This window comes from Centroberyx affinis, unplaced genomic scaffold (assembly GCF_046629955.1).
Source record: "Centroberyx affinis isolate AG114_WGS23_722 - 3 ecotype Tasmania unplaced genomic scaffold, CSIRO-AGI_Caff_v1 ptg007319l_1, whole genome shotgun sequence".
Classification (NCBI taxonomy): Eukaryota; Metazoa; Chordata; class Actinopteri; order Beryciformes; family Berycidae; genus Centroberyx; species Centroberyx affinis.
This window is the reverse complement of record NW_027283696.1, coordinates 81,475-108,443: the sequence shown is the minus strand read 5'-3', so window position 1 is coordinate 108,443 and position 26,969 is coordinate 81,475. Positions and strand designations below refer to the sequence as shown.

The following is a 26,969-nucleotide window of genomic DNA, read 5'->3' as shown; positions in this document are numbered from 1 at the left end:
TGAAAAATAAACTCAGCTCGACTACATCACAGCAAAGTGAAAACAAAATCCAGCAACTTCCAGTGAGATCAATACTAGAATAAGAGATCACTGACATTACAAGAAACCACTATTACATAAGGAGGTCAAGGGTCAGAGCCATGCTGTTGCCCTCACAGTACATTTTCCAGGCCAAGTTGTAAATATACTGATCCAAGTTTATGTTGGGCAGGGGAAACCATGGGATATCTTTGGTGTGGTAGTGGTCAGATTATTAGGACTTCCAAATCATGGTTGGTTACCTACCAAAGTGGATATTAGTAGACAACCACACCACAAATTTACCAGCATTTGGCTGGTAATTTCCCACCCTGCATGGACTTCTGGTGTGTCTGCATAGAGATAGAAGCTGATTTAATCAGACTGTTCAGCTATGTGGACAGGCCATTAAAATGACTGATAAACTCAATAAAACTGGTTTCAATCTGTTGGCTGCACTGTGTGTGTGTGTGGGTGCGTGCATGTGTGTGTGTGTGTGTGTGCACGTGGATCAAGGCAATTAAAAACACATAGGAGTTAATCAAATGGGAGGGGAAAGGGTCAGTTGGTCTCTTTGTGTATGCGTGTGTTTGTGTTTGTGTGTGTGTGTGTGTGCATGTGTGCATGTGATGTTCACAATTTTGATGATAGACATTAGAGAAATGTAAATGTCAACAATAGCAATTATAAATGTATATTTTGTAGTAGCCTATAGTTAGTGTAATAACCTGTCTTAAATAACCCCCCTCTCTCTCTCTCTCTCTCTCTCTCCCTCTCTCTCTTCCAGTCTTCCTTGTTTGAGGTCAAGGTTCAACAGTCATCATGGCGGATGAAGCCGACATGCGCAATGAGCTGGCCGACCTGCAGACACGCGCAGACCAGATAGCCGATGAGGTAGATTACACACACACACACCTACACACACACCTACACACATACATACACACACACACACACACACGCACACACACTTGCACATTTGCCCTCAATGGTTTAATTTAAATTTGTTTGGAAAATTGTCACCTGATATTAACTAGAAAGGAGCATGTAATCCTTGAATTCAAGAAAATAAATCACTAAAATTGGGTTAGGTTTTTATGAAGTTAGGTTTTTATGATAAAACCACAACACATCGTACATGACTGTAACATTTTGAAATCTATCAATGGTAAAATTGTGAGCTGTTCTGTAAATCCAGAAATGGAATTGCATATGAATTACATCCTTTGGATGTAAAGGCCTGTTGCATTTCAGTGCTATTGCAGCATTTGCTGGTGCATTCCTGCAAGAACCTTGACTAAACCCATACTTTTAGTTTGAAAAACACGACAGGAACTGCAATAGAAAAAAAAGCACTGCTTCCGGGACTGAATCAATAAAATGTTGCCTATACAAATCATGTTTTACAGCAGAGGACAAACTGCCAAAAGCTAGAACATGATCCACCAATCTGTAAATCTGAAACTTTGATGTAAAATGAGAACCGAAGGCATAAATAATGATTGCCAATGGTAATGTGAGGATTTACTTGCAAAACTTGGGTTACAATCCTTTTTCTAGAACTGAATTTGGGTTTATGAATCATCCTTTGACAATTGCAGCATTTCAAAATGTTCTTTTCTCATATGGATAGTTTGGACAGAAATGTATCTCCAAAGGTTTTCATCACAGCAACTCTTCACAGAGAACACTCTCCCTCTAGCTTGACCCTCCCTTGTTTTAGCTATTTGTTCTCTAAGTCTTTCATCAAAGCTGTGCATTTTTGGGGATTGGAGAACTTTGCCCTCTCTAATGAGTCGAGAGGAGCTCAGGAAGAGCAGATAATTCTGTGCAGCAGAATAATAGAGCAGCTCAAATGGCCCTATTAAACATTCATGAAGAGATAATGCAAGTCCGAGAGGCTCCTCGGATATGAGGGGAGACGGGAGGAAGGGAGGGAAGGGAGAGGGAGAGATAGCTGAAATGAGGAGGACAGAGGGATGGATGGATAGATGGACGGATCCCACTGAGCACTAGACATGATTTCAACATCCTGTCTATGCTTCAGCTCTCATATAGCCCAGGATCCTTTTGGCTATGTATAGACCTGTTTTAGACAAAGCAGCAAATACATTCTTACAGCTGTAAATATAAAAAAATAAGCACCAGAGAAGTCCATATGTACAAGATAATCCTTTATTTTTGTCATATACCCCAGAATACATAGTCTAAGACATAGTCGTCTACTAAACCTTAATTTTTAAAGCCTTTTAAATCCTTAGCCTAATTTTAGACATCTATAACCATTTGGACGTCTTTTAAACTGCTAATCAATGTAAAATTGCTCCATGGTATGGAGGAGAGGAGAGGAGGGGTGGGGTGGGGTGGGGTGAGGGGGAAGCAGTAGATGAGGAGATTAGGGAGGTGAAGGAGTGATTGGGGATGAAAGAGAGTGTTTGGGTTGAGAGAGGGGATGGAATTCAGAGGGATCCTGGGGAAAGTGGAAAGTTAGCAAACAAAAGGTAGAAATCAGATAATAAATTCTGGGATTAGAGGAGAGGAGAGGGAGAATTAAGTGGAGAGGAGAGAAGTGAGGAGTGTGAAGGAGAGGAGAGGAGGAAGGACAGAAGGGAGAGAAGACAGAGAGGAGAAGAGAGGAGGAAGAGGAAAGGAGACAAGTCAGGAGGGATGAGGAGAGGAGAAGAGGGAAGAAGAATCAGGGGGTGAATCATGCTGTTGGAGTGCCCATAAACTGTGCCTGTCTGCACTCATTGGAATATAAAAACGAATATTATTAAAATGTATTGCATGTTCTAATATAAGAATTCTGTTCTCCAGATGAAGACTTTCACCATGTCCTGTTCAACCCTCAATTTGCCATTTTAACATGTTGAGATGTCTTTCTCTCGTTAAAAATTCATTGCAATAGCATCCCAAAATGCTACCAGGCCACCAGTAGAAGTCTGTGGATTTTACATCAGGGCAATGCTGAAAAAGAGAATTCATCCTCACATCAATATTCCCTTTTTTTTTTTTTTAGGTCTTTTTGTAAGTCTTGCCCTTGTGTTTGACAACTTTGATAGTAACCAAGTAATGTGCTTCATGCCAGCTATCAATTTTGTAAGAGTAGGTGTTTTTCAAATATGTTTTTCGAATATCTCTTTTTTTTTTACTGAAAGTCTTCATTTGTGTTTTACCCTGAGAGAGTTTAAGCCAAGGTCTACAGTGAGATACCAACAGTTTTTATTTAAGCTTTGAAAGAGGAGGGCTATATTTGCTACAGGTGCTATACTGTATGTCCTTTTGTGAACCAACTAAAGCGTTGCTCTTTCTCTCTCTCTCTCTCTCTCTCTCTCTGTCTCTCTCTCTCTCTCTGCAGTCTCTGGAGAGCACTCGGCGTATGCTGGCTCTGGTTGAGGAGGTGAGTCCAATGACACACATCACATTACCAGCCACAGTAGAGTAAAATCACTCACATGATTACACAAACAACGATTCGCCTCGGTCTCATCACCTGTTGACATTTCCCAAGACCTTTCTCAAGACAGATAATAAAGATGAAGCCAGAGTCGGCTATATGAAGCGAGACCGCCTTGTTAATATTGAGTTTTAGCTCCATATTGCACAGCACACGGCTCATTTCTCTCAGGGGTCAGAAATCATTTTCTTTAACCTGTCTCCTCCCCTTCATTCCACCTCATGTCTGAGGTGGATTTCCTCTGTGAAACCAATAAGGGATCAGAGCTTTCACCTGGATTCACCTGGTCAGTCAGTTCCTAGGAAGAGCAGGTGGCTCTGATATTTAGTACACTTAGTATATTGGACTGCCACTCTAAAACTCCACCCTCACTATAAAAGAGGAAGGACGTGGAAACTGTCGGAGCTCCTTTAATGTCACGGTGTGCCTACTGGCAGAAGGTCACTCCTGTCTCAGTAGTGTCCCGACCTTTTGTCCTGCGTCATATCTCAGAATAGCTTTGATAGTTCCAGCACTAACTGCCTCAGCTTTCTTGTCCTAAAGCAGAGGAGCAGTCCCCTCCCCTTTACAGGCTATTTCTCTCTTTATTGAAACAGTAGCAAAGATATGAAAGTAAGGTTCTATTGAAATTAACTTCTAGGTCAACAGGGGTACAGGTGGGTACAGAGACAAGGGCCTTAACTACCCAATTATGTGTAGAAATAGATGGAGCCTTTGTTCTTGCTGTGTAAAGTGCAGCCTGAAGCCATTTTCCTTTGCTTCTTCCATGTTCTCACAGACCGCTGTTGCACTGTAGCTTGTTCCTTGCCTTGCATACCTGGTAGCATTTTGGGTATGCAAGGCAAGAACCTGTAGTCAGCTCCACCAATCAGAAGTCATGTAACACTAGCCTGTAGTCAGCTCCACCAATCAGAAGTAATGTATTAAGACAAGAATCGATTGGTCCAAGATGGCGCCACGCCAGTGAAAATAAGTGAATTATGGTCTACATCCCAATTTAGAACCATTCAATTATTTAATTGAGACAATGAAATGTAAATCCCCAAATAGGATGACATCTAACTTTAAGAAGTACATCCTAAGTGATTAATTTGTGGTTTTACTGGCATCAGCTTTGCATTAGTGTGTGTTGGGTCTGGCCGCCACTTGCTGCAGCATTCCCATTGGCTCCGAAGACGTGTCCCCTTCCTGACCCCTGGACCAGCCTCCATGTCTTAATGAGACAAAACACTGAAGGGCAGAAAGAGACGTGGGGCGGACCTCCACAGTGGCCTGTGAGACAGACCAGGCTTTTCGCTGGCAGTGGCTGAATACTTGACCTTTCAAGATAATGCCAGGGGAATGCCATTTGTCCACCTCAAGTATGATCCTCTCCATTGGAGAAGTCCTGTGGTTTGTTCTAGGACACCGGTTCTCTAGTGGTTCTCAGGTTGAAAACCACTGAAAGACACGGAGACAAATAGCAACTGAGTTGTGTTTGACTGTCGGCGTCTCCTCTCTGTCTAGCGGACGAGAGGCTCTCTATCCCGCTCACTTAGCATCTCTCCAGAGAAATAGGCTCGATATAGACTGCGATGGAGCAATATCCCAGCATGGATTATGGATGAGGCATGACTCCACATGCCTCTTCTGACAATACACTGTAGAAAGTATAAGACTGTCTCTGGGTTTATTTCTTTAGTTTCTGGCTAAAATATTCTTAATCTAACTAATCTAATTGACTTAGTTTTTAGCCTTTTGATGAAGCTAACCCTTTGACATCTTGACTTTCATGTCTCAATTATTCAATGTGTGGTACTCTGTAAGCTGCCAATAGAGGCCTGACATGCAAACTGACAACAAAACAAGAGGCTGTTATGCCTCTTCATTCCTGACAAATAAAGGACATGACAAATTTCGGTACAGTTGAGTGTTCAAATTATGCTGTTAAAGAGGGAGAATGATAATTTTATTGAGTACAAAGCATAGCACTGCAAAGACACTAGGAATTTTGTTTTAGTCACGAAGAAGGAGGAGACAACATTAGAATCCTTCCTTTTGTTGTCACTCCTCCAACATGAAGGCTTGTCCCTCATAACCAGTACTAACCACTCTCTAATCACCCCCCCCCCTATTTGACTCTGTATCAATGTCACTAAAACAAATTTCTGTACTTTTTACTTGCCGATTAAAAAGATTCTGATGCTGATTTTACAGTACATCTTTCCCTCAAGCAGACAGTTGTAAGCAGAGCCAGTACTCCATGTCCTCTGTGTTAAATGGGCTTACTGTGAAGCTTACACTAATTGAATAAGTAAAGACGAGTCAGAGCAGGGAGCACATTGGTGCAGTGATACCTGCTTGTTCAGTCCCTTCCAGGTCTGATGCTGCACTAAATCTATCTCCAATAACACTTTCTCAAACTACATGTCGGGAAGTGGTTTAGTTACTGTACAGCGCTCTGCTGAATAAAGCATTAAAGGAAGAGGGACGGTATCTAATCGGTCTCAGTTGTCCCATGCTGCGTCCTTCTGTGAAGCAGACTGTTATAAACAATGCCATGATCATAACCACTGGTTCTCAACGGTATGTTAAGTAGGCTACAGAAGAACAATCAAACATACAAATATAATGAAACTAAAATAAGTGAGGAAAATGATAGCCTCTCTGTAAACTTGTATTTTAAGAAGTTTTTGAAAAGATGAAACTGATTTTGCCAGCCTAAGCTTTAGGTTCATCTTTGGTCTTTAGCTGTTAGTCTATAGGTGGTTAGGTGGTTCAGGATTTCAGGCTGCACAACATAACTGCACACTCTGTAAGAGATAGTTGATCGGTCTGGTTCTGTAAGAGTTCTGCTCTGATGAGGATGAATATGATAGAGACAGCCACTACCAAAGACTCAGGATTACTCCTGAGTCTTTGGTAGCCACTGTCTGGATCTTTGTGCTGCTGATTTGGAGGCATCCTCTTCTTGTGACACTTTCCTGAGATTAATGGCACAACTGCACTTAATCCATAATGCATTTACGTTGCTGCATTGTTTTCTACGCAAGGAGAATGCAACTTTCATTCGCTGATGAAATATTTTCATCACAAAGACATCACAGAGAGCAAGTAAAAGACGGGGTAACATAACCTTCAGTCTAGTTTATGCATGCATAATCAATGCATAAATAGAACAAAATCCACTACTGCTCTCCTTAAGTCTTATTTCTTCCTCTCTCTCTGAGGCTCTGACCATGCAAACTTTACTACTGGTTGATTGTAATGTTGATGATGGAGAAATTGAAACTTATTCTACTGTTGTACTTATTGTAAGTTGCTCTGGTTGAGCGCATCAGCTAAATACCTAAAAGGTGAATTTAAAATCAGTGCAGCACCTGTATCATAATGCAGTGATGCATGGATTCTCACTGAAATTAATGAACATCCATCAGAGAGCAACACAGTAAATGCATATAGTGTGAAATAGAAATCTCCTGGTAATTTATTGGTGACATAGTAATACAGGTGCCTGTGACAGCCAGCGGGAAATGGCCAAGCGTGTCTCAAACGTAACGTGCCGTTTGATTGACACGTTTATCCAAAGTGTCTTACAGTACCATAGTGCCTTGCTCTGCCCAGTGAGCCACACCGTACCTTATTCCCTCAAACACACCAAGGGCAAGCTGCAATCCTGATGCCAGTAATGTCATCCAGGGAACATTTGGTTTGAGGCTTCAGGACTGAGTGCGTTTAAAATTTAAAGGAGTTGCAGCTCATATGGCTGACTTGAGGATATATATTGTGGATCTGTACCATTGTTTCTGATAGGCCTGATTTAAGAGCCACATAGACAGCAAATTGCAATTGGGTTTGACCATTAGAATCTTAAATCAATCTTAGATCAATTCAGATTTATTCCTGAAGTGTTTTTAACAAACAGGTTTGTTACAAAGTGCTTTACAGAGCAAAAAAGACACAAATACAGACAGAAACAAAAGATGATAAAACAAGGGATACTAAGAATAAGACTGGGAATAAGACTGAGTACATCAAAACCCAAAGAAATGGGGCCACAGCATGCGTGTGTGTGTGTGTGTGTGTGTGTGTGTGTGTGTGTGTGTGTGAAATCAGTCTCGCAGGGTAGAGGAATTCAGTCTGTCTGTTCAACTCTGTGTATTTAAGCTGTCAGTCATGTGCTGTGAGCAGAGGGAAACAAAGTCAAGCACAAAATGACCTCTGTCTGCCTCCTGATACACATTAACTGTATTAGATCCAACACATTATATTTCCAAAACACTTTACGTATTGCAGATGAAAAGAAAAACTGGGGTTGATCATTCAATATCTCTAAAATATTGACAATGCAGACCGAGGGGTTTAAGCTGCCAACTACCTTTTTGAAATAATTTGTTTAGATTATATGCTAGGATTTTGTGTAGGAGAGAAAGGGGGAAGTGAGAGAGAGAAAGTGAGAGAGGCAGAAGAAGGAGTGATACAGAGAGAGATTGACTGTGAGAGGGGGAGAGAGACCAAGGAAGAGAGTGAGAAAGATAGCGAGAGAGACAGACAGAGAGGCTGTGAAGGACATCAGTAGCCTACAGATCAGATGTCGCTGTGGACCAGACAGTCAGCAAAACAGGAGATCTGATTGGACGACAGGGAACAGCAATGGGCCCGATGTCAGAGTATATGGACATGATATTACAGTGATGCGGACGGTTAGATAGATGTGGGAAAACACCACACTGCAAAAAATATCCATCTTAGTGACAAGTCATTTAATCTAGTATTGTCTTAAAATCAGATTTTCTTAAAACAATTAAAAAATCTGCCAAAAAGAATTTTCCAATAGTTTAGGAAAAATAAGATGTAAAGACTGAAAGACTTGTTAAGATGGCATTTTCTGCGGTGTAGATATACTATCTAAATCTAAATCTAAAACTATCTAAATCTAAATCTAAATCCAAGGCATCCAGTTTAGACTCTTACATAGCTGTAGACATCACTAGATACATTAACTAAAATGAACAGCCTGAGCCTAAAAGAAAATGCATAATATTTGTTTTTTTTTACTTTGTCACTTGGAGATTAACCTGTGCTTTACAAATGAATTTTACAGACAGTGAGGGTTCATCTGACACTAGCGTGACATCTCTGACACACTAAAAAAGACTGACAGGCCGACTGTTTAAGAAGTAAACATCACCTTTCAGTGCCCTTATCTGCAGTATGTACACAGATGCCTGGAACTGAGCAGTGTACATTAATTAATGACTCAATCAACTGATCAATCATCCTTTCTTCCTATAGCACATTCGATACCAGAAATGCAACTCCAGGAGGTTGGTGTTTGTGTATCAGATATCACTTCGGGTTCTGGTCGACCAATAGTGGCACTGCAGGGAGTCATGTGGGTCATATTGGGTGAGGTGAGATCATCTCCACGGCGACTGAATTAGAATAGATTCCAGGGGACAGCGAAGTGGTCGCTTAGATGAAAAATCAATACCAGGCTACCAAGGACTCTGTCTTCCTGTCAGCAGACCTCTCCTCTGTACTTCCTTCTTCTTGATCTCTTCTTTCCCTCCATTCTTGACCTCTTTTGTTATTTCCTGCCTGCATTCTCTTTGACCAGTTGTTCAACCCTTAAAACTATTTAAACAGGAAAAGTTGACAATAATTGTGTTTTCTATTATGACTGTCATGGATACAGACACCACCTGTAATCTTTAAGAAATGCCTTTAACAAAGGGTTCGGAGTAGAAATATGTTACATGTGAGAAAGCTATTTTTGACTAGTGACTATACCTGTCTATTGAACAAACAGAAATTGAAGACATTGAACATCACTACCAGATTCAAGTTCTTACCTCATCACCAAATGTGCTTATAATAAAATGTACAAATGGAATGCGTAGCTTGCCAGCACTGTACTGCTGCCAAGCATAAAAATGAGGAGAAGAAAGAAATTTTAGAGGATGACATGAGTTAAAAATATTCATGTCTATTATTAAAACTATTAATCTCAATTTGTCAGTGCCTTCCTTGTTCAATTTCCTGGGTAGCATGGGTATATTTTTGGTAGGAAAGCTGAAATATTAGCGCTGCTGTGCATCAGGTCACTACCAGACTCTGGTGACTCATGGTATGGCAGCGAGGTGTGAAAAAGTCCTATTAGTCACTCTGTGTGTCTGTTTAACTAGTCATGCGGAAAGGAAATTATGTCACCACATGACATCATGCCAATTGGCGGGGTCAGATATCCTGTCCTGTAGTTCTGTTGCCACAGACAGCCCCGCATGCCAGTGATTTCCCATGATTCCAAGCAGAGTGGCATAGTGGTTAGAGAGGCAGCTCTTCAACTGGGTTCAAGCACAGTTACCTGAAAGCATCTGACCTGCTGAAGTGTCCTTGAGCAAAACCCAGGGGTGCTGCTGAGCCCGACCTCTGACCTGGCAAGCAACAAGAGTTTCCCGTCAGATTTTCCCTCATATTCCCTCAAAGGATCATATCATTAGCGGTTCAAGCCTGTAGGACTGAAATCCCGTTGTTTTTGTTAGGATTTCTCTTCTTCTTTTTCTGTCTTGAAAGGAATTGTACCTCAGAGACAAATCCATTATGCATATTGATTTTCATTTCAGCCATTACAGTTTTTTGTTTTTTTTGCTATTTCTCTCACAAAGTTGATCCAGTCTCCACAAAATTCCTATATAGCATAATTCCTAAATGCTTGATGCTAGAGTCATCAGTTTTTACCTATATTTTTGGGATGGGCCCAGAAGTGTCAGATCACATTTGGTCATGCTGAACGCCACCATCAGGACAAATTGCCAATTCTTCTAATGGTAATACGTCAGGCAGCATTTCCTACTGCACTTGTAGGACTTTACATAAAATTGTCCATCGTTGAGATGTAGAACTTTTCCATAATGATGAATCACGCTTAAATTCTCACCATCAAATCATTTGCCCCATGGGTTTGTACCCCACTAAAGGCTTGCAGCTATATTTATTATTTATTCCTGCTCAAAGGTCATATAAAGGAACCTGTTTTTTTCTCCTCCTACCATGATTTTTTCTAACCTTGATTTATCCAGAGAATACTTTCTGAACACACTCTTTCATCACACCCTAATTTCACACCAGTCACTGATACAGATCCATGGCCACCGGCAGGTTTTTTTTCACAGTCAATTTGATTGATACAAACGGTTACATCACTGGCCTTGTTTACTGGATCCCACTGCTGGTCTCTATCTATCACAGCTCCAAGAAGGTCAGGCCACACTTTGATCCAAAATAGCTGAAGCGTAAAATGAACGGCCTTTGGACTTTAATATCTGATAGCTCATAGATTGCATGAAGCTGTTGTTCTGCTATCTGTACAGTTGTTGCTGTTAGTATGACAGCATGGTATGTTCACTGAACTGTGTTATTATGTGATAAAGCCCACTGTCGGCGTGTACCGGAGGAAAAGCAGTGCATGTTTGTGTGTATATGTGTGTGTGTTGTTTATTTGTGCATATACTGTATATATGTAGATGTGTGTGTGTGTGTGTGTGTGTGTGTGTGTGTGTGTGTGTGTGTGTGTGTGTGTGCTTGTGCTTGTGCCAACTCTGTGAGCCAAATCAGAATGTCAGATTATTGGAGCTTTGTCAACAAATCTCTGATACCAAGCCAGCTAACATAACACATATAGCACATGCCATTTGGTGGACACTTTTATCCCAGGCATTTTGCAGTATGATGTGTGAATATATTTGTATTCGGTGGCCCAAACCCTGGCAGTGCCATGCCAACATGCTCTACCCGGTGACAGTGTGATGAATACGTTTCCATGCACTTCTGAAACTCCACTGTTCATGGTCGTACCATTTTCTCATACCGCAATCAAAGCTTCGACTGCTGTTTCTGTGGAATTACTTGCTCATCGCTGAGGAAGCAAAGCTCTTAGGTGGCATTTTGTTAACACTGTAGAAAATAAATTGGACAAATGTAGGATACATGATCACCGGAGTCGACATTTGCAATGACCTTCCCAATTAAATTCTATACATTCTTTAGGAATCTTTCTATCCGCTGTGGCTATTTCTGTTTCAATCACTATGTTCCATTCCTGGGTCAGTTATGAATTGAAATCCTCCCCTTTCTTTTGACTGTTTGCTTTAGTTTAAGAGAGATGTGGTAGTTGAACTGCTTCCACTCTGCCAGACAAGATCAATCACACTCAGAGAGTGATTTCAAATTGTAATTTGACCCAGTTCTCTGTCGTTCTGACGGCTCTATTCTTCTCTGTTGATCTTTACTGATCTGTCACCTTTTTTCCTCTTCTTTTCCCCACTTCTCTTCCTTCCTCTTCTTCTCTTTCTATCTATTCGTTAGAGTAAAGATGCCGGCATCAGGACTCTGGTCATGTTGGATGAGCAGGGAGGTAAGTCGGTAGGGAGAGATCACTAAACACAATTTTTACTCTGTTCTGCTCTGTTGTGTCCTGATTCTCTTTTGCTGCTATTTTTACGCTGTATAATAGGAGAGCTGACGTCAACGGCACATCCGGTATAATTCTGTAGACTCCCATTCCAATTTATGACACTATAATTTTTCTACATTCTCAAAAATGACCTTTGTGGTTTCATTATTACTAAAACAGAGCTTTGTAATTTCTTCCATTATCTGCTTCTATCAAGCCCTTGACTGTCACATTAGTTACAGCTGGTGTGGCTGACACTATTATACTGGATGTGGCTGATGAGCTAGCCTTCCGCTTTGCCTCCCTATAATACACTTTTATGCTTCTTGGCTAGACAAATGTATTACAGAGTATATATTATGTTAATTTTATTTCAGTCTCATTGATGACCATATTTTAGCCATGTATTATGTCCTATAAAGCAGTAGAGCAAGGATATACAGTACTTTAAAACTATGTCAATGATTTTAACTGTGCTACTTTATCGGTGATGTTGCTGTAAACCTGGTTGCCATGCTTACCAGGACGGCATTTCCTCGCTGCCTGACCGAGAGGTCAGAGGTCAGCCGGTAGTAGATACTTTCACCTCGTCCTCTTTTGCGAGGGGAAACAATGATCAGTTTGACTGGTAATGACAAACACACATCTCTCTCATTCACTCCCCATCCACTCCAGTTCTACCTTTGTAGCATCCCTGGGTTATGGCTCGGCCCACCATTAAAAAAATCATTTTTAGTATAAATGACAACTAGTATGCAGTAACAGATGAGTTGTGTTAGTGCTCTGGTTTGTAGTAGTGCGGAGGGTGAAATAAGGAGGTGTTTTGGTATCAAAGAACAAAACTTTGAATTCGGTTTGGAGCTTTAACTCTGGGTTACATTATCTGAATGAACAGGTTTGGAGGACACACTCTGAAAAGTAAAAGAGTTCTTACAGACCTGCAGGGGTTCTTCAGACTGCAACAAGGGAACCCCACAATGTTCCTTGAAGAACCACTTCATAAGACTTCATAAACCCTTAGGGTACTTCCACCAACATCAAACAAATGGGGGTTCTTCAAGGAACCCTAAAGGGATATTTTTTCTAGGAACCCCTGATCAACCACTAGAGTGCAGGAGAGTGACTGATGCCTAATCTGGTTTAACCTCAGCTGTCTTCAGCAGTTCTCTTAGAATTAAACTTAATTACATAAATATTAAATACAAGATAAAATATTAAATGGCATTAAATATGTCATAGATAGATTGATGTGCTTGACACTGTGAGCTGGGCTGTGAGGTGGAGGCAGATACACATGGGCAGGGTGGGAGATTAACTCCAGCCACCAGCCAAATGCTGGTAAATTGTGCCTACTCTACCAGCATCATGATTTCCAGGTCCTCTTTCATTGTGAAAATGAAAGGGGCACCAGAGTGGCCTAGTGGTTAGACAGACTATCCCATCAAAAGGAGGTTACAGGTTAAATCCCCTCAACTAAACACTCTGGATAAGAGCAGCATCTGCTTAAGGCCTAAATTGAATTAGCCATATTGACTTTTACGTATTTGTCTGTGTCGGCTGTCAACAGACGGCAATGTTCTGAGACTTAAAGGAATACACCTACTTTTTGAGAGATTGTCCCTTTGATCAACTTACCTGTTAAGTGAGGAGAAAATAGACATAAAAATCCTCTCCTTTGCTGCATTGCTTCATGCATCTTTATGTAAATGGAGAATAAACTTGAAACTGTCAGTGCTTTATAGTCTAGGAGAAAACTTAGCTTGACTATTTTCAGTATATACACACACAGAGTGTCTGCCAGTCTCTCTTTAGGCCTGTTAGCTTTACCAAGTTAAAGGATTACACCATATTTTTTTTATTTTTTTTAATTGGCCTGTTGGTCGACTCCCCCTTACTCCTAGACTCTGCTAACACATACTGACCCAATGTTTCTATACTTTAATGTGGGCAAATGTGTAGATTAGAGGCAGGTTTATTGTGTGGAGGAAGGTCTAGGTATGTGTGTGTGTGTGTGTGTGTGTGTGTGTGTGTGTGTGTGTGTGTGTGTGTGTGTGTGTGTGTAGGTGTGTGTGTACTGTGTACGTGTATTACCAAAGGGTTGTGCTTCGTTCCATGCGTGAAAGAGCAGCCTAATTGGCCTGTCAAAGGAACAGATCGCCTCCCTCTCCCTCCTTCCCCCTCCCTTCCTCGCTCTCTCTCCAGAGTAATGGCTGACACAGTGCAGCGCTCAGTGCTGTTAACATAGGACAGCAATCAATTCACAGATTTAAATTACCTCTGCCTCTCAGCAAATGTCCTCTACACCTGATCCCTGCCATCTGTCTTTCTCTCTCCTCCTCCTCTCTTCTTCTCTTCTTTCTCCAGTTCACATTCCTTCTCTTCTTTCTCATCAGGTCTCCTCTCTCCTCCTCTTCTCTTTTCTCTCTTGATCTCTACCGTTTTCCCTTCTGTTCAACCAGAACAGTTGTACACAGGTCGCCTGGAGATTACTTTGGTTACAACAGTGTTACAGCTCTCTCTCTCTCTCTTTCTTTTCACTAATCTACCTTTTTCTCTTGCTTAATCCCTATCTTTCTCTCAATATGCCTCTCTCTATCGCTCTCTCAAGCTATGTTTCCATCCAACTGTCACAAAAAAAGTGAACAAAATGTGTTTCCATCAGCTGGGTTGAAGCAAATAAATAAGCTTTCCTAATGTATAAAAAAAAAAAAAATCCAAAAAATTAGAGAGTCTTTCAAGAATTGATTATTACAGATCAGTGTTGGGAAAGCTGTTAGTGTTGTGTCAGCTGATGTTGGCCATATTAATATTATAATGGCCATACAACTAGCCTCATACATGCATTTCATCACTATTTATCACATGAAAAAAAAAAGCTATTTAGCTAGTTATTTAATTCTAATGCCTCTTGTCATTTCCATTAAGCTTTTTAAATTTGATACACCACAATTTGCAATAAAATACTTGGGTGGAAACCAGTCTCTCTCTCAGGCTATTTCTTTGTCTCTCTCGCTGTATACTTCTCTCTATCTCTATCTCTCTTTCCCTGTCCTTCCCTCCCACTAACAGTAACTACTGACCTACAAAGGCCTCTGTAATGTACTGTTGGAGGCCTCACCCTGTTAGTTTACATCAAGAAACCATGACGCAGCAGGATTTTCCCCTGCTTTTCTGGAGCCTCAGACAAAAAAATTGATGCCTAAAACAAGCTACAGCAGCTGGCCGGGGTGGGAAAAAAAATAGGTTTCAAAGTCTGTGGTAATTAATAAGTCTTGTTGAGGTGTAACTAATCCCCCTGCCCTTCAAAACACACACATACAAATGCACACACTTGTATGTGCACGCATACGTACACACACAGGTTATCCATGCCGGGAGATTTGTCATTCCTTGCGGTGATGCATTACCTGTGGTGGAGGCCTCACTGCAGCTAATAAGTCCCTCCCTGCCTGCCTGTTACATACATGTTGACCTGAATTACACCTCATCCAGGGCTGATAGATTGCGTCTCTGCCTCAGTAAGCCCCTGTGTCTACCAGGCACTTCTGATTTAGCTAGAAGTGCTAAACATGCTTTGGTTGTAGCCCCTGCTGTTGCTATCGGATTATTGAAAACCTATTTGGAGCACGAAACGGCTTTTACCGGAAGCCGTGCAAAAGTTTGTGCCAATCATCTAGGTTGGCCCTCTCCTTTACATTATTCATTACTACACACAGTCAGCATAGTTGGAGATATCAGGGCTTGTTTTTTTTTTACCTTCAGAAGAAGCCATTTGCTGACATTCATTCTTCCACAGAGCGAGATAATCCATCACAGTAAACATGACGCCTTAATTTGGTTTTGTCAGTTTCTGTTTTATTATTATTTCATTGTGCACAAGCTGAGTGTTTTCATATCAGTGTATGCATTACATTGCACTCTGCTTACTGTCAATCACCTGATACTCGCAGGAAGAAATGGAAGTCTCCTCCAAATAATCCCTAAAACATGTCGCCTTACAAACTTTATTGTCATAGCCATTGGCTACTTTTTGTTAGCCCAGACAGCAGTTAATTTCATGCTAGGTTTGACACCATAAAGTTTGTATTGTAAAAATGACGATGACGTTGAAAAATCCAATTATATACAGCATGCATTGCAAAATTATTGGGGGGAATGTAAACTAGGCATAGACAGTAGTAAATGGGCCATAACTCTAAATGACACCGGTATTCTCCTTTAACTCTCAGCGCTGTGGGGAACATGCAAAAGTGGCTCCTTTCCATTGAAAAGGAGGAGAAAAGAAGCCAGTGCTGGGAATAGGGAAGAGAGATTCCCAGTGGTCATGCAGTCTAAATACTGCATGAGAAATGAGACACAAAATGCATCACCGCTACACAGAAGATGCTCACGGCTGTGATAGACCTACTACCACAAGGAAGCTGTTTTTAAGAGGTTTTCAGCTGCCTTCTACATATTACAATCTATGCATTTCACCTGCTTGATTTATATTTCTTTGAGACACAAAGTTAGACATATTTTTTTGAAGGTGATTGGAGCAAGGATGTAGTGGAGGGTAAACCCCCCTAAACCAAGTTTACCCAGCTTTTAATTTGCTGGAATGTTTTGGGCATAAATCTTTATGACTTTATTTAATCGTATACATCATAGTAAGTAGTATGACACTGATTTAGGTTATATAAAGATAGGGTTTTAAGGGGGAAAAAGGAAAATAATGTTTTTCTTACAGTCTGATTTTTGTTTATATCGGTGGTTGTTTGCCTTTTGATGATCACTGACTGGAGGTCATAGTTCACTCAACTTTTTATTTACCACTACTCACTGGATTGGAGCATTAATGCTTGTCCCACTGACTCTCATCTTTTCCTTATTTTCTTGGATCAGTGCTCAAAGCTGACAGTCAAGAGGTTGATACACTTACACATAGTTAACGACACACGGTATACAACATATTAGGGAAATTTTCCAGATAGTTGCACCACTCGTAAACAATCAATGTCTCAGTTGGGTTAGTCTCCATCTCCCCTTAATGACTGAAGTGGATTTAACAGGTGAAATCAGTAAGGGATGAAGCTTTCACCTGGATTCACCTGCTCTGTCTGTTTCATGAAGAGAACAGGTGATCCTAATGTTTTGCACTCTGTGGGGCCAGAACTCGGCCAAACAGAGATTGAAAATATGTCTTTTAACCTGCCTTGAGTAGCTAAAGGATGGGGTTTACCATATAGGATAAAACAGTGAGTATAGCAAGTATAGGCAATCACTTGAAAGTAAATTAAACTTTCAATTTTGTACAGTTTTCTGTGATTGACAATTTATCCAATGCTATCAGGACTGCTGTGACGCGGTAAACCCCACCCATGTGTTTACTTTATATTTTTGTGATACTGTATTCACTCATGAAGGGAAACTCTGTTTTCTCTTGGCCCCTCCACAGGGAGGGCAAAGGTCAGGCTCAGCTACAGAACAACACTCCTGGAGCTGGTGGGAGGGTGGGGGGGGGGGGGGGTGCAGGTTGTTAAGTCTGGCCTGACTGTCAGGAACTTAGGAGATAAACGTGCCACTCTCTTGCTCCCTATCTCTCTGTCACGTTCCTCCTCTTCTTAATCCCTCACTTTGCCTTGGATTAGTGCCGAAGACCAATTAGTTGTTGTGTGTAGCGCTGTGCTGGTGAACTCCAAGGGATAACCCTCCTCTACTCACACAGAGTAGTAATTTTCTGCCGTAATCTGAAAACTTATCTCTTCAGCAGAATAAATCACATCCTCTTCTTCCACCTGAATAACACCCCCTTCTCCCATATCCTCTAATATGCTCATTTTAAAGACAGAAAAATCCTTTCCTTACCTCCATCTGTTGATCTAGGAACTGAAGCTTATTAAACTGTTGCACTCAGTGTAAATCACACTGGATAATGCCTAAAATTTGAAGAGACAAACATGGAGAGAGAGGTGAGACGAGTGTAGGAGAGAGCGGAAGAGGGAAAGATTAAGGAGCATGTAAAAGCAAGAGAAAGACTGAGTTAGATGACAAAGCTTTGTGATGGGATGTTTATCTCCCCAGTATCCATATTGTGGTTGATGGTGTCTGTCCCCTGTTCACTGAACCAGAGCCTCAGTACCTGTCTGAAATCATCTGTTGTTTCTGCATTGCCAGAACCCAGGGATCCTCCAAAACCCAGTCAACACTGTACCCTGTATACTGAGAGCATCTTGGTATTAAAGACAAGGTTTGGGATTTTTAGAAGCCTCTCCTATATTGATCACTTTTCAAATCAGCAGGATCACCCTTCCTATTAATCTGATTGGCGATACAGTGCGGTTTCTGAGTTGCTGCGCAGTCCATTTCGAGTCTGTTCATGTTGTTGCTGAGACTGATGGTGAGGTCAGAAATTATTGGGTTTGATGTTCTGGACTAGCTGTAAGGCTGTGTTGGTGCAAAATCAGGGTATAATAGGTATTTTGTAGATGAGTTTAGGTCTGATCAGCGTTGAGGAGACTAGAATGGGATGCCAGAACTTATTGCTGAATCTTCTAAGATTTTCTGGAGGGCATTTTATTGGACAGTCACAGTAGAGAGAGGGGGATGACGTGACAAAGGATGTTGCAGTTTCATGGTATGCGCCAACTGAGCCACCAGGACGCCCCTTGTTCAACTTTTAACCTTTGAGTTCAACCAGATGTCTGAGATGGGATGTGCCCATTTGAAAACCCCAATGACATACCTGCTCACCCACAGGCCATTCCTCTAACATCCAAGACAGGTTGATGGGACTTGTTACTCATTGCCCCTGTCTTTATCCTGTTTGTAGTGTGGAGGAATGTATACTCTCAATCTCGGTGGTCATGACTGTGTAGTATTGGCACATGCACCACCATTCACTTTTGGCCCTAAGCCTCTCCAGCCCCTCTGTCCATCCCTGTGATTCTTTCCCTGGGAAAGCTGCTTGACGTACAGCAGCAGCTCGTTCTTGGCTCCTTTGAAAAATCTCCTCAGCAGTGTGGACTCTGATAAAATGTGGTTGAAAATGTTATCATCCATCACGTTTTCCACACGCTTTCTACATTTTTGTGCACTCTCATAACAAAACAGAGGGTGGAGCCAACAGAGAGCCATTCCGCAATTTAACTCTCTAGACATTGCAAAAACAAAAATATTAGCAGAGTTGGTATTTACAGTCCGAAGCACTGACACTTCTATATTTGTCTAACAAACTGCTACTAAATGTATGTTGTTCTAAAAATCCCAAACCTTCCCTTAAAGATGGGCCATGGTTAGAGATCAGTAGCATAGGCTTCCAAAGATCCTGAACCTCCATTACATGATCGTCTTTGTCCATTGCAATGGGACTAATATGAATTTCTGCTGAAGGACAAGACGCCCCTCTCTACTGGCGGAGAATAACATTACTGCTCTCCCTCTCCTGCCCTTTAACCATTACCAAGATTGAGAGAGGATCTGACCTTGAATTAGAGCTTTTATACCTCTATGCCCTATTGACCACCTGAGGAAGAACGCACTCATGACTTTGTGTGCCTGACCGTGCCATAATGCTTTTCATCACTTCCATTACCATCATCTGTTCATTCATTCATTGTTCATTCATTTGCTGTTAATTACTCTGCCTGTCTGTCACATTTTCAGCCATTTTATATGTGTTTCTGTCTGCTCTGCCTGTCCCAAACCCTCTCTTTTCTCTTCGATTTCTTTTTGATCTCCTCTGGGCTGGTGTCCGATCCAATTCAGTCTATGGTGGTCCTATGAACTTTGCAGCATCAAGGGAGTTGCCAAAGTTATTTATATTTTAATCTAGCCTTTGTCTTTCTTTTGCTATCTTTCTTCTTTCCTCTACTGGGAAATTTACTGCTCTTTCTATCAATCACTCTATCATCTATCTCTGCCCCCTCTTGGTGTGGGGTAGCGTTCAGACAGACTGACAAAATTAACAGCTTCATGTACAGATTCCTACTGAGATGAAACACTTATTCAGTAAAGCGATATTTGTCCCTTTGGATGGAGCTAAGGAACAAAATCTGTTGTAACCATGCAGTTCTCCCAAGTCAGCTGAATGCAAGGAAAAATTTAGCAACACTTAATGAAGAAAGATCTAAGTTTAAGTTTAGATTTGTTTATTAATCATTGAGTGTGGCTGTATTTTTCTTTCGGTTCTGTGTACAGACAAACCTGGGTATTCTGCCCCTGTACATATCTAGACAGGAAAAAATATGGTTTGACAAAGTAGGTTTGCACTAATTAACGCTAACATGCTATCACAGAAACACACATAAATGCATTCATGTATGTGTGTGCACACGCAAGTGTGCGCACACACACACTTAATGCTTGTTACCTGCTTTTCCTTTTGCATCTAGCCTATACATTTTGCTTCTTGCATTGTAGCCTATAGAGCGCAAACCATCGAAACAAACCAGTCAAATTCATTTCACTGCTCTCATGCCTTTGTCCTCACCAGAACAACTTGATCGTGTCGAAGAGGGCATGAACAAGGTCAACGCAGACCTGAAGGAGGCCGAGAAAGATTTAAAAGATTTAGGACAATGCTGTGGTCTGATATGCCCATGTATTAAAAAGTAGGTACCGGCCGGGAGCCCCGCGCTCTAGCCTGTCCAGTGCTGGTGGTGGTGGTGATGGTGATGTCTGATGTCTCTCTTGTCACAGTCAATGTCTTTTTTTGTCTCTTTTCCTTTGTCTTCCCTCTCTACGCCCCTCCCTTCCTTCCACCCGGCCCCGCTTTCTTCTTCTTCCTCCTCCTCCTCTTCTTCTCTTCTCACGTGCTTTCGTTCTTTTGGTGGGAAAAATGACAATGTGTTGGTAATCAGAACAACTGGAGCGCATCGAGGAGGGGATGGACCAAATCAATAAGGACATGAAGGATGCAGAAAAGAATTTGAACAATCTAGGACAGTTCTGTGGTCTTTGTTCATGTCCCTGTAACAAGTAGGTGCAGCCTGCGTTGCCTGACTGCATGTGTTTCAGTGCCTGCCTATCTGTCTGCCTGCTTGAGCCTTATGGTGTATAGAGCATGGTGAACTGTGGTGTGAGCAGTCAGGCCCAGAGCCACCACAACACTCTCTGAACAGGCCCACTCTGCACCAACACAGTGTGTGTGTGTGTGTTTGCGAATGAGAGCGAGTGAAAGATTTTGTGTGTGAGTGTGTGTGTGTGTGTAGTGTATTCGCATGTGTGTGAGTGTGTGCATGCTTGAATGTGAGTCAGTCTGCACAACAGATCAAATGCCACTACATTCACTCTCCAACCGCCATGGCTGTCGTCCTTAAAAGCCCTTCATTCCACAATGGATGAGAGATTCTCTTCCAGCAGGGATCAGCATCAGCAGGGATCTGGGCCACAGTATTCGCCCCCCCCTCCTACCCCCCCACCCCTCCTACACCCCCATCACCCTCCAATCCCCTGCAGCATGATGCTGTACAGCAGGCACACAGTTCAGCCCCAGAATCAATCAACCCGTTGCCTTCTCTCCCAAATTGCTCATTTGAATTTTCTCCATTTTGCTGTCGGGTGAAAACCTTGAAACCCTCAGTTTTGGTGGTTTTCATATTTTTACTTGAACTGATGGATTACACAGTCCTCTGTGGTTTGAGAAGATGACCCCTGGGCTCATGCAACCCATTCAGAGCGAATTATATCATTTAAATACTGAATGGCTGTCAGGCTAAAACTAGGTCAGTTGTTCTTAGTTCCTGAACCGTTGGATGCAAAGGGGATGAGATGCAAAGGCTTCACCTGACAGATATTTTCAGTTTGGCAGTCAAAAAAGGGCTGTGATTCTAATCAAACACACAACCATAGTGACATTACAATAAAACATTTATGGTTTAAGTGACATTGTATTCAGCCAAGCAATCTGATAGGCCATAACATGTGGCTTGGCATGATTTACTGGGTCCTATACCAAGTAGTTACCAATCCTTCTTGTTTTCTCATGTTTTTATTTTTATGTCTGTACATGTCTTTGGAGAAAACTTTTCGGTTTTCACTTCACTTTTCAGATAGTACACATGCATTGGTAACATTGTATAAAAGCCTTAAGGGCGTTCTTCAGTGTGTTTGCAGATATGATGCAGTAGGGGGGCACAGCTGAATTTCCTATACCCAAGTTTCACTATAATAAAACATGTACAGTCTTCTACAGTGACTTTATAATCAAACACATAGTGTAAAAATACATTTTAGAGGAACATAACCTCCTAAAATGCCATACTTACCTTACTACCTCTTTCAGCTTCCATCTGTGCCATATGACCCTCAGACTTCAGAGTTCCACCTCCTCCCCTCTCTCAGGACTGTCCTACATAAAGCAATATATCATACAAGAGTTGGGCAAACTTGTTTTGTGAAGGTAAATAACTAAGGATGGCTTCTGAATTCCTGTCAGCAATTTTGCCAAACTCCTGTATGATCCGTTCGCTGCCCCTCAACAGTCAAACTATGGCCAGTGAGCCAAGTCTGAGCGTACTGTACTCTAGGACCAGTGAATGTATTGTACACAGAGCTATAGAATATTCAAGTGACTGATAAACCAATGGCTATATTGGTGCCTGAGTTGTGAATCATTTACATTTGTGAGTGTGAAGCAGGATGCTGCTCAGTCAAGCTTCCCCGGATGAATAAAGATATTCCTTTATGATTTATGCAAATGCAGTGCCTAAGACAAATCTGTGATTTCAGAACTCGGGTATCAATATAGAATCTGCTGTTTTTTTGTCTTCTTGAGGACAAGCCCAAACAAAACCAGCAAACATTTAATTTTCAGTGGTATATATCTGTCTGAAATAGGTGGAAGAGTATAATTCCAAAACAACATATACCCATTCTGGAGAAATGCTGCAAGCTGAAATTCATCAGTCGAAATTTTATAAACAAGATGATTCTTTTCTCCAAAACAGAGCAGAGAACTGGATCTTGAGATAAATTTTGGAATGAAGCTCTTCATGTTTTCTGTATGTGAAAGCAGGTGTTTTCGGAGTCTGCTGATTCCGTTTTGTCCAGCTCTTGTCTGTTCTATAGCTCTTATTTCCTCCCTGTCATGAACCACTTGTTATGTAATCCTCTGGTTATGTCATGTTTTTCATCAGATCTAGAATCTATATATGGCAGCCCTGGGTCAAATAGCATTTGCCAATAATTCTTGCTGTTTGTTTCAAACTGCTTGCAGTACCAGATGGGTGGGGTTTACCACATCAAGACAGCAGTGTCACATAGAGACACCATTATTATTATTATTTTAATTTTTTTTTTGTTATTTAATAATTTTATTGATGATTAATCTCTTGTTACATGCTTTGGCAATATTGTTTGTTTGTGAACTGTCATGCCAATAAAGCACCTTGAATTGAATTGAATTGACACCATGAAGAGTAAAACAAACGGCAAGAATTATATTCAACTGCTGTTTGACTGTATAGAGTGTATCATCATACAGATCTATCCATCCAGATGAAATGAAGGGCTGATCACAGTTTTAATTCAGTCTACTGTTCAAAATGATGAACGTTCACTTTGGTTTTTGTTGATGATTTTCCACGATGGATCTAACCGGTTGGCTTTCTTTCACTAGCCTGAGCATGTTGATATGATGTGCTCTGATCCTGTTCCCCTCATGTGTGTTTTTACATGTTTCCCCTCCCCATGTCTATCATTGTGCGCTACGTTTCCTCGTGTGTCCGTTCAACTTGAATGCGTGTTTGTGTGTGTGTGAGCGAGAGAGTGTGTGTGTGTTTGTCTTTCCTCAGTCTGGAGTCCTGTAACTATGTTTTGTGTTTGTGCTGTACTGTATGTGCTTGTGGGAGAGGGTTTTGTTGAGTCTGTGAAGGACCTCAATTACTTTCTAACACATGCCACATGTGAGCTTATTGTGCTCAAATTCAATTGATCAGCACTCTGGATCAATTATTCACTAATAGATTGAAAATGCATGTATGTAAATACGACATACGTGGCTTGCATGTTGCTTTGGTAGGCGAATTGGCTTGACACTATATTCTGCATTGCATTCTAAACATATATTCATGTATATGTTTTAATAGTGAGTCACTACGCAGAACGACAGACACGTACATACACACACACGAACATGCATATACACATTCACATGCACACACACTCACACAATCACGCACATACACCCAAGCACATCTAAATTCACAAACAAGTGCACACACACACACACACACACACACACACAGATCCACCCACGCTGACTGATGAATGTGTGTGTGGTAGGATTAAGGGCGGGGGCCAGGCCTGGGGAGCGAACCAGGATGGAGTGGTGAACAGCCAGCCAGGGGCGCGTGTGGTGGACGAACGCGAACAGATGGCCATCAGTGGGGGCTTCATCCGCAGGTAAGTGTGTGTGTGTGTGTATGTTTGTATTTTGTATATGTGCGCTGTGTGGGCGGAGGGACATTGGTTTGGGTGTGTGTGTTTATGTGTGTGTGTAAGGGGGGTGGGTAGGTGTGTGTGGGTGAGGAAGTGTGTGCGTGTATGTGTCATGTACAGTTTACTGTAACTAGATATTGTTCCTAATATTCCCAACATCCCTGATGTTGTTTTGGACAGTGAAGAGCAGAGTGGGACTCATCCTTGTGACAGATTACACATTTTGACTTTGAGAGAAGATTGTCCAGTTGGTCAGTTTACCTGTTAAGTGATGAGAACAGAGGCACCAAAATCATCCATGTGTCCCTGGTAGATCATTGGCTCCAGTGCTTCATGCTAACTCTTAAGCATACACTGTTGAGTGATAGTAGGCAACTAGCATTATCAAAAAGTTGTTGGTGGATTTTATTGTATTACATTAGATACATTTAGAAAATAGAAATATCTTTACCTCAAAAACGCCAGTTTTATTTTTGGAGCTATTTCTAGTCAGCAACCATGTATTCATCCGCTGTGCAGTGATTTTTAGCTGTGCACAACCTCCCATCGCCCACCACCTTCACTTCCTATGGTGTGACTTTGTGAACTGTAGCAATAAAAAATTCTACGTCTCCACTCATATACAAAATCTTACATCCAACTCGATTATCATTAAGACCATCATTTTTGCCCTGCCTCTTTTGTTCAAGCAGATTCCACAATAATGGTGGCAAAAGATTTCTTGGACATTAAGACCACCAGGGATCCTCAAAATGCCCCAGCTTTTTAAAACAAGTCATAGTGTGAAAAAAACACAGGTGGAGTCACTTCCTAGGCTGGTTTATGTGAAGTTCCTCTAAAGGTAAAAAGGTATTATTTAAACCTAACAGATTTCATTTTTTCCCTCCTCTTTTCCGTTTTTTCCCCTCATAACTAAGCTTCCTCATAACTGAGCTGACAGCTAACAGCTACCGTTTGTAATGGTATTTACAGTGAACTGTTCTGGATGAGTGGGAAAATGTTTTTGAATGACAAAATCGGGTAGTGTGCAAGTGGTAGTGTGCTTTGAACACACACTTGACAACCATGAGTTAAAACTGGCTGTGTGGTGTAGATAATGTTTATTGTATCCTTAAACGTCCCTCTGCAATATCTGAATTTCAAATTTCATTTCTTGGCATTTAGGAAAGCATTTAAAATGATTCTCATGATTGTCTGCATCACTAAACATGTATGTTTGTGTGAAGCTTGTGCTTTCCAACACAACAGAGCAAACCTCAACAGAAACAGTAGCCACGGCATAACCTTTGGGCGAAATACACTCCCATTTCCTCTTTCTCTTCCTTTGCGTTTCCAGGGTAACAGACGACGCCCGGGAGAACGAGATGGACGAGAACCTGGAGCAGGTGGGCGGGATCATTGGCAACCTGCGTCACATGGCCCTGGACATGGGCCAGGAGATCGACACCCAGAACCGCCAGATCGACAGGATCATGGAGAAGGTACCACGAGTGCTAGGGGACAAGCGACATATATCTTATCATAATATAGAATTATATATCATATATTATGTATTTCTTAAAAGTGGGCAACATGAAAAACAAAAAAAATGTTTCAATTAATTTGAGACATAAAATTTAAATTTGCATTTGTGGAGCTACACTGAGAAGATCATGGAGAAAATACGGAGAGCGTTAGGGGACAAACTTACAGGCTCTGTCAAATTCAGAGGCTCGATTTATATTTGTGTTAATGGAGGTACAATGAGAAGGTATGGATAGTGTTAGAGGCCAAGGTTAATGCTGTACTACTGACAGGTTCAATTCAATTCATAGTTAAATTTGTAGTGGTTTATGAAATTACAACAGGATAATTGAGAGGCCACGTGTGCACATTAAACTTAATGTGCACAGAGTTTAGAATCCATTTGTATTTATGGAATGACCATTTTAATTGTGTTTATGAAAGTACAATGACAGGATAATGGAAAAGGTACAGAGAGCAATAGGGAGCAGACTGAATGTGGTTAGATTTACAGGTTCAGTTAAATTCAGAAACTGTATTTAAGGAGTTGCAGTGGCAGGATTATGAGAAGTAAGTAAATGCAAGGTAACAAACCTAATATTGTTTTGGTGTCTAATGTACATTTGGCTGAGCCGTAGGATGCACTCGTCCTGATTTTGAGCAGATTTATCCCCAGCATGACACACTAATGGAGAAAATCTGCCTGACACAAATTCTCAGTGGCTTCGAACATCCTAATTGTGTATATTTGTCATGGGATGGCTACGCTGGTGCTATGTTGGTTCAAAGTGTCTCATCATAAAAGTAGCTCATCCCCACTGTCAGCATCTGTTTCACCACATGACCTATGCAGCTATGCAACAGCCAGCACAACTATAATCCCTCACTCTCTCTTTCTTTTTCTCTTCCAGGCTGATTCCAACAAGACCAGGATCGACGAGGCCAACCAGCGTGCTACAAAGATGTTGGGCAGTGGCTAAACTGCAGCGAAAAGTGCTTTCATCCCCGTTTAACCTCCATTTCCACCTGATAAACCCCACCCCACCCCACCAAACCCGCAACACCTGCGCCCGCGCCCCTTCCTTTGCTCGACAGTCGGTGGCGCAAAAACATGCTTTTATCGTGATACTTACTCTG

General features: G+C 41.5%; 1 protein-coding gene across 2 annotated transcripts; it reads left to right on the top strand.

The window, feature by feature from the left end:
• The first annotated feature begins 840 nt into the window (after window positions 1–840).
• On the top strand, window positions 841–26,969 carry LOC139639463 (synaptosomal-associated protein 25-A-like). 2 transcript variants are annotated; one of them, XM_071513564.1, is made up of 7 exons: window positions 841–912; window positions 3,377–3,418; window positions 11,822–11,870; window positions 20,750–20,867; window positions 24,174–24,293; window positions 25,666–25,810; window positions 26,744–26,969. In XM_071513564.1, exons 1-7 carry the CDS (start codon window positions 841–843, stop codon window positions 26,810–26,812), a joined length of 615 nt encoding a protein of 204 aa, XP_071369665.1. In that variant the 3' UTR covers window positions 26,813–26,969. The 2 variants fall into 2 exon arrangements, with proteins under 2 accessions (XP_071369665.1, XP_071369666.1); XM_071513565.1 differs by lacking the exon at window positions 20,750–20,867 and adding an exon at window positions 20,383–20,500.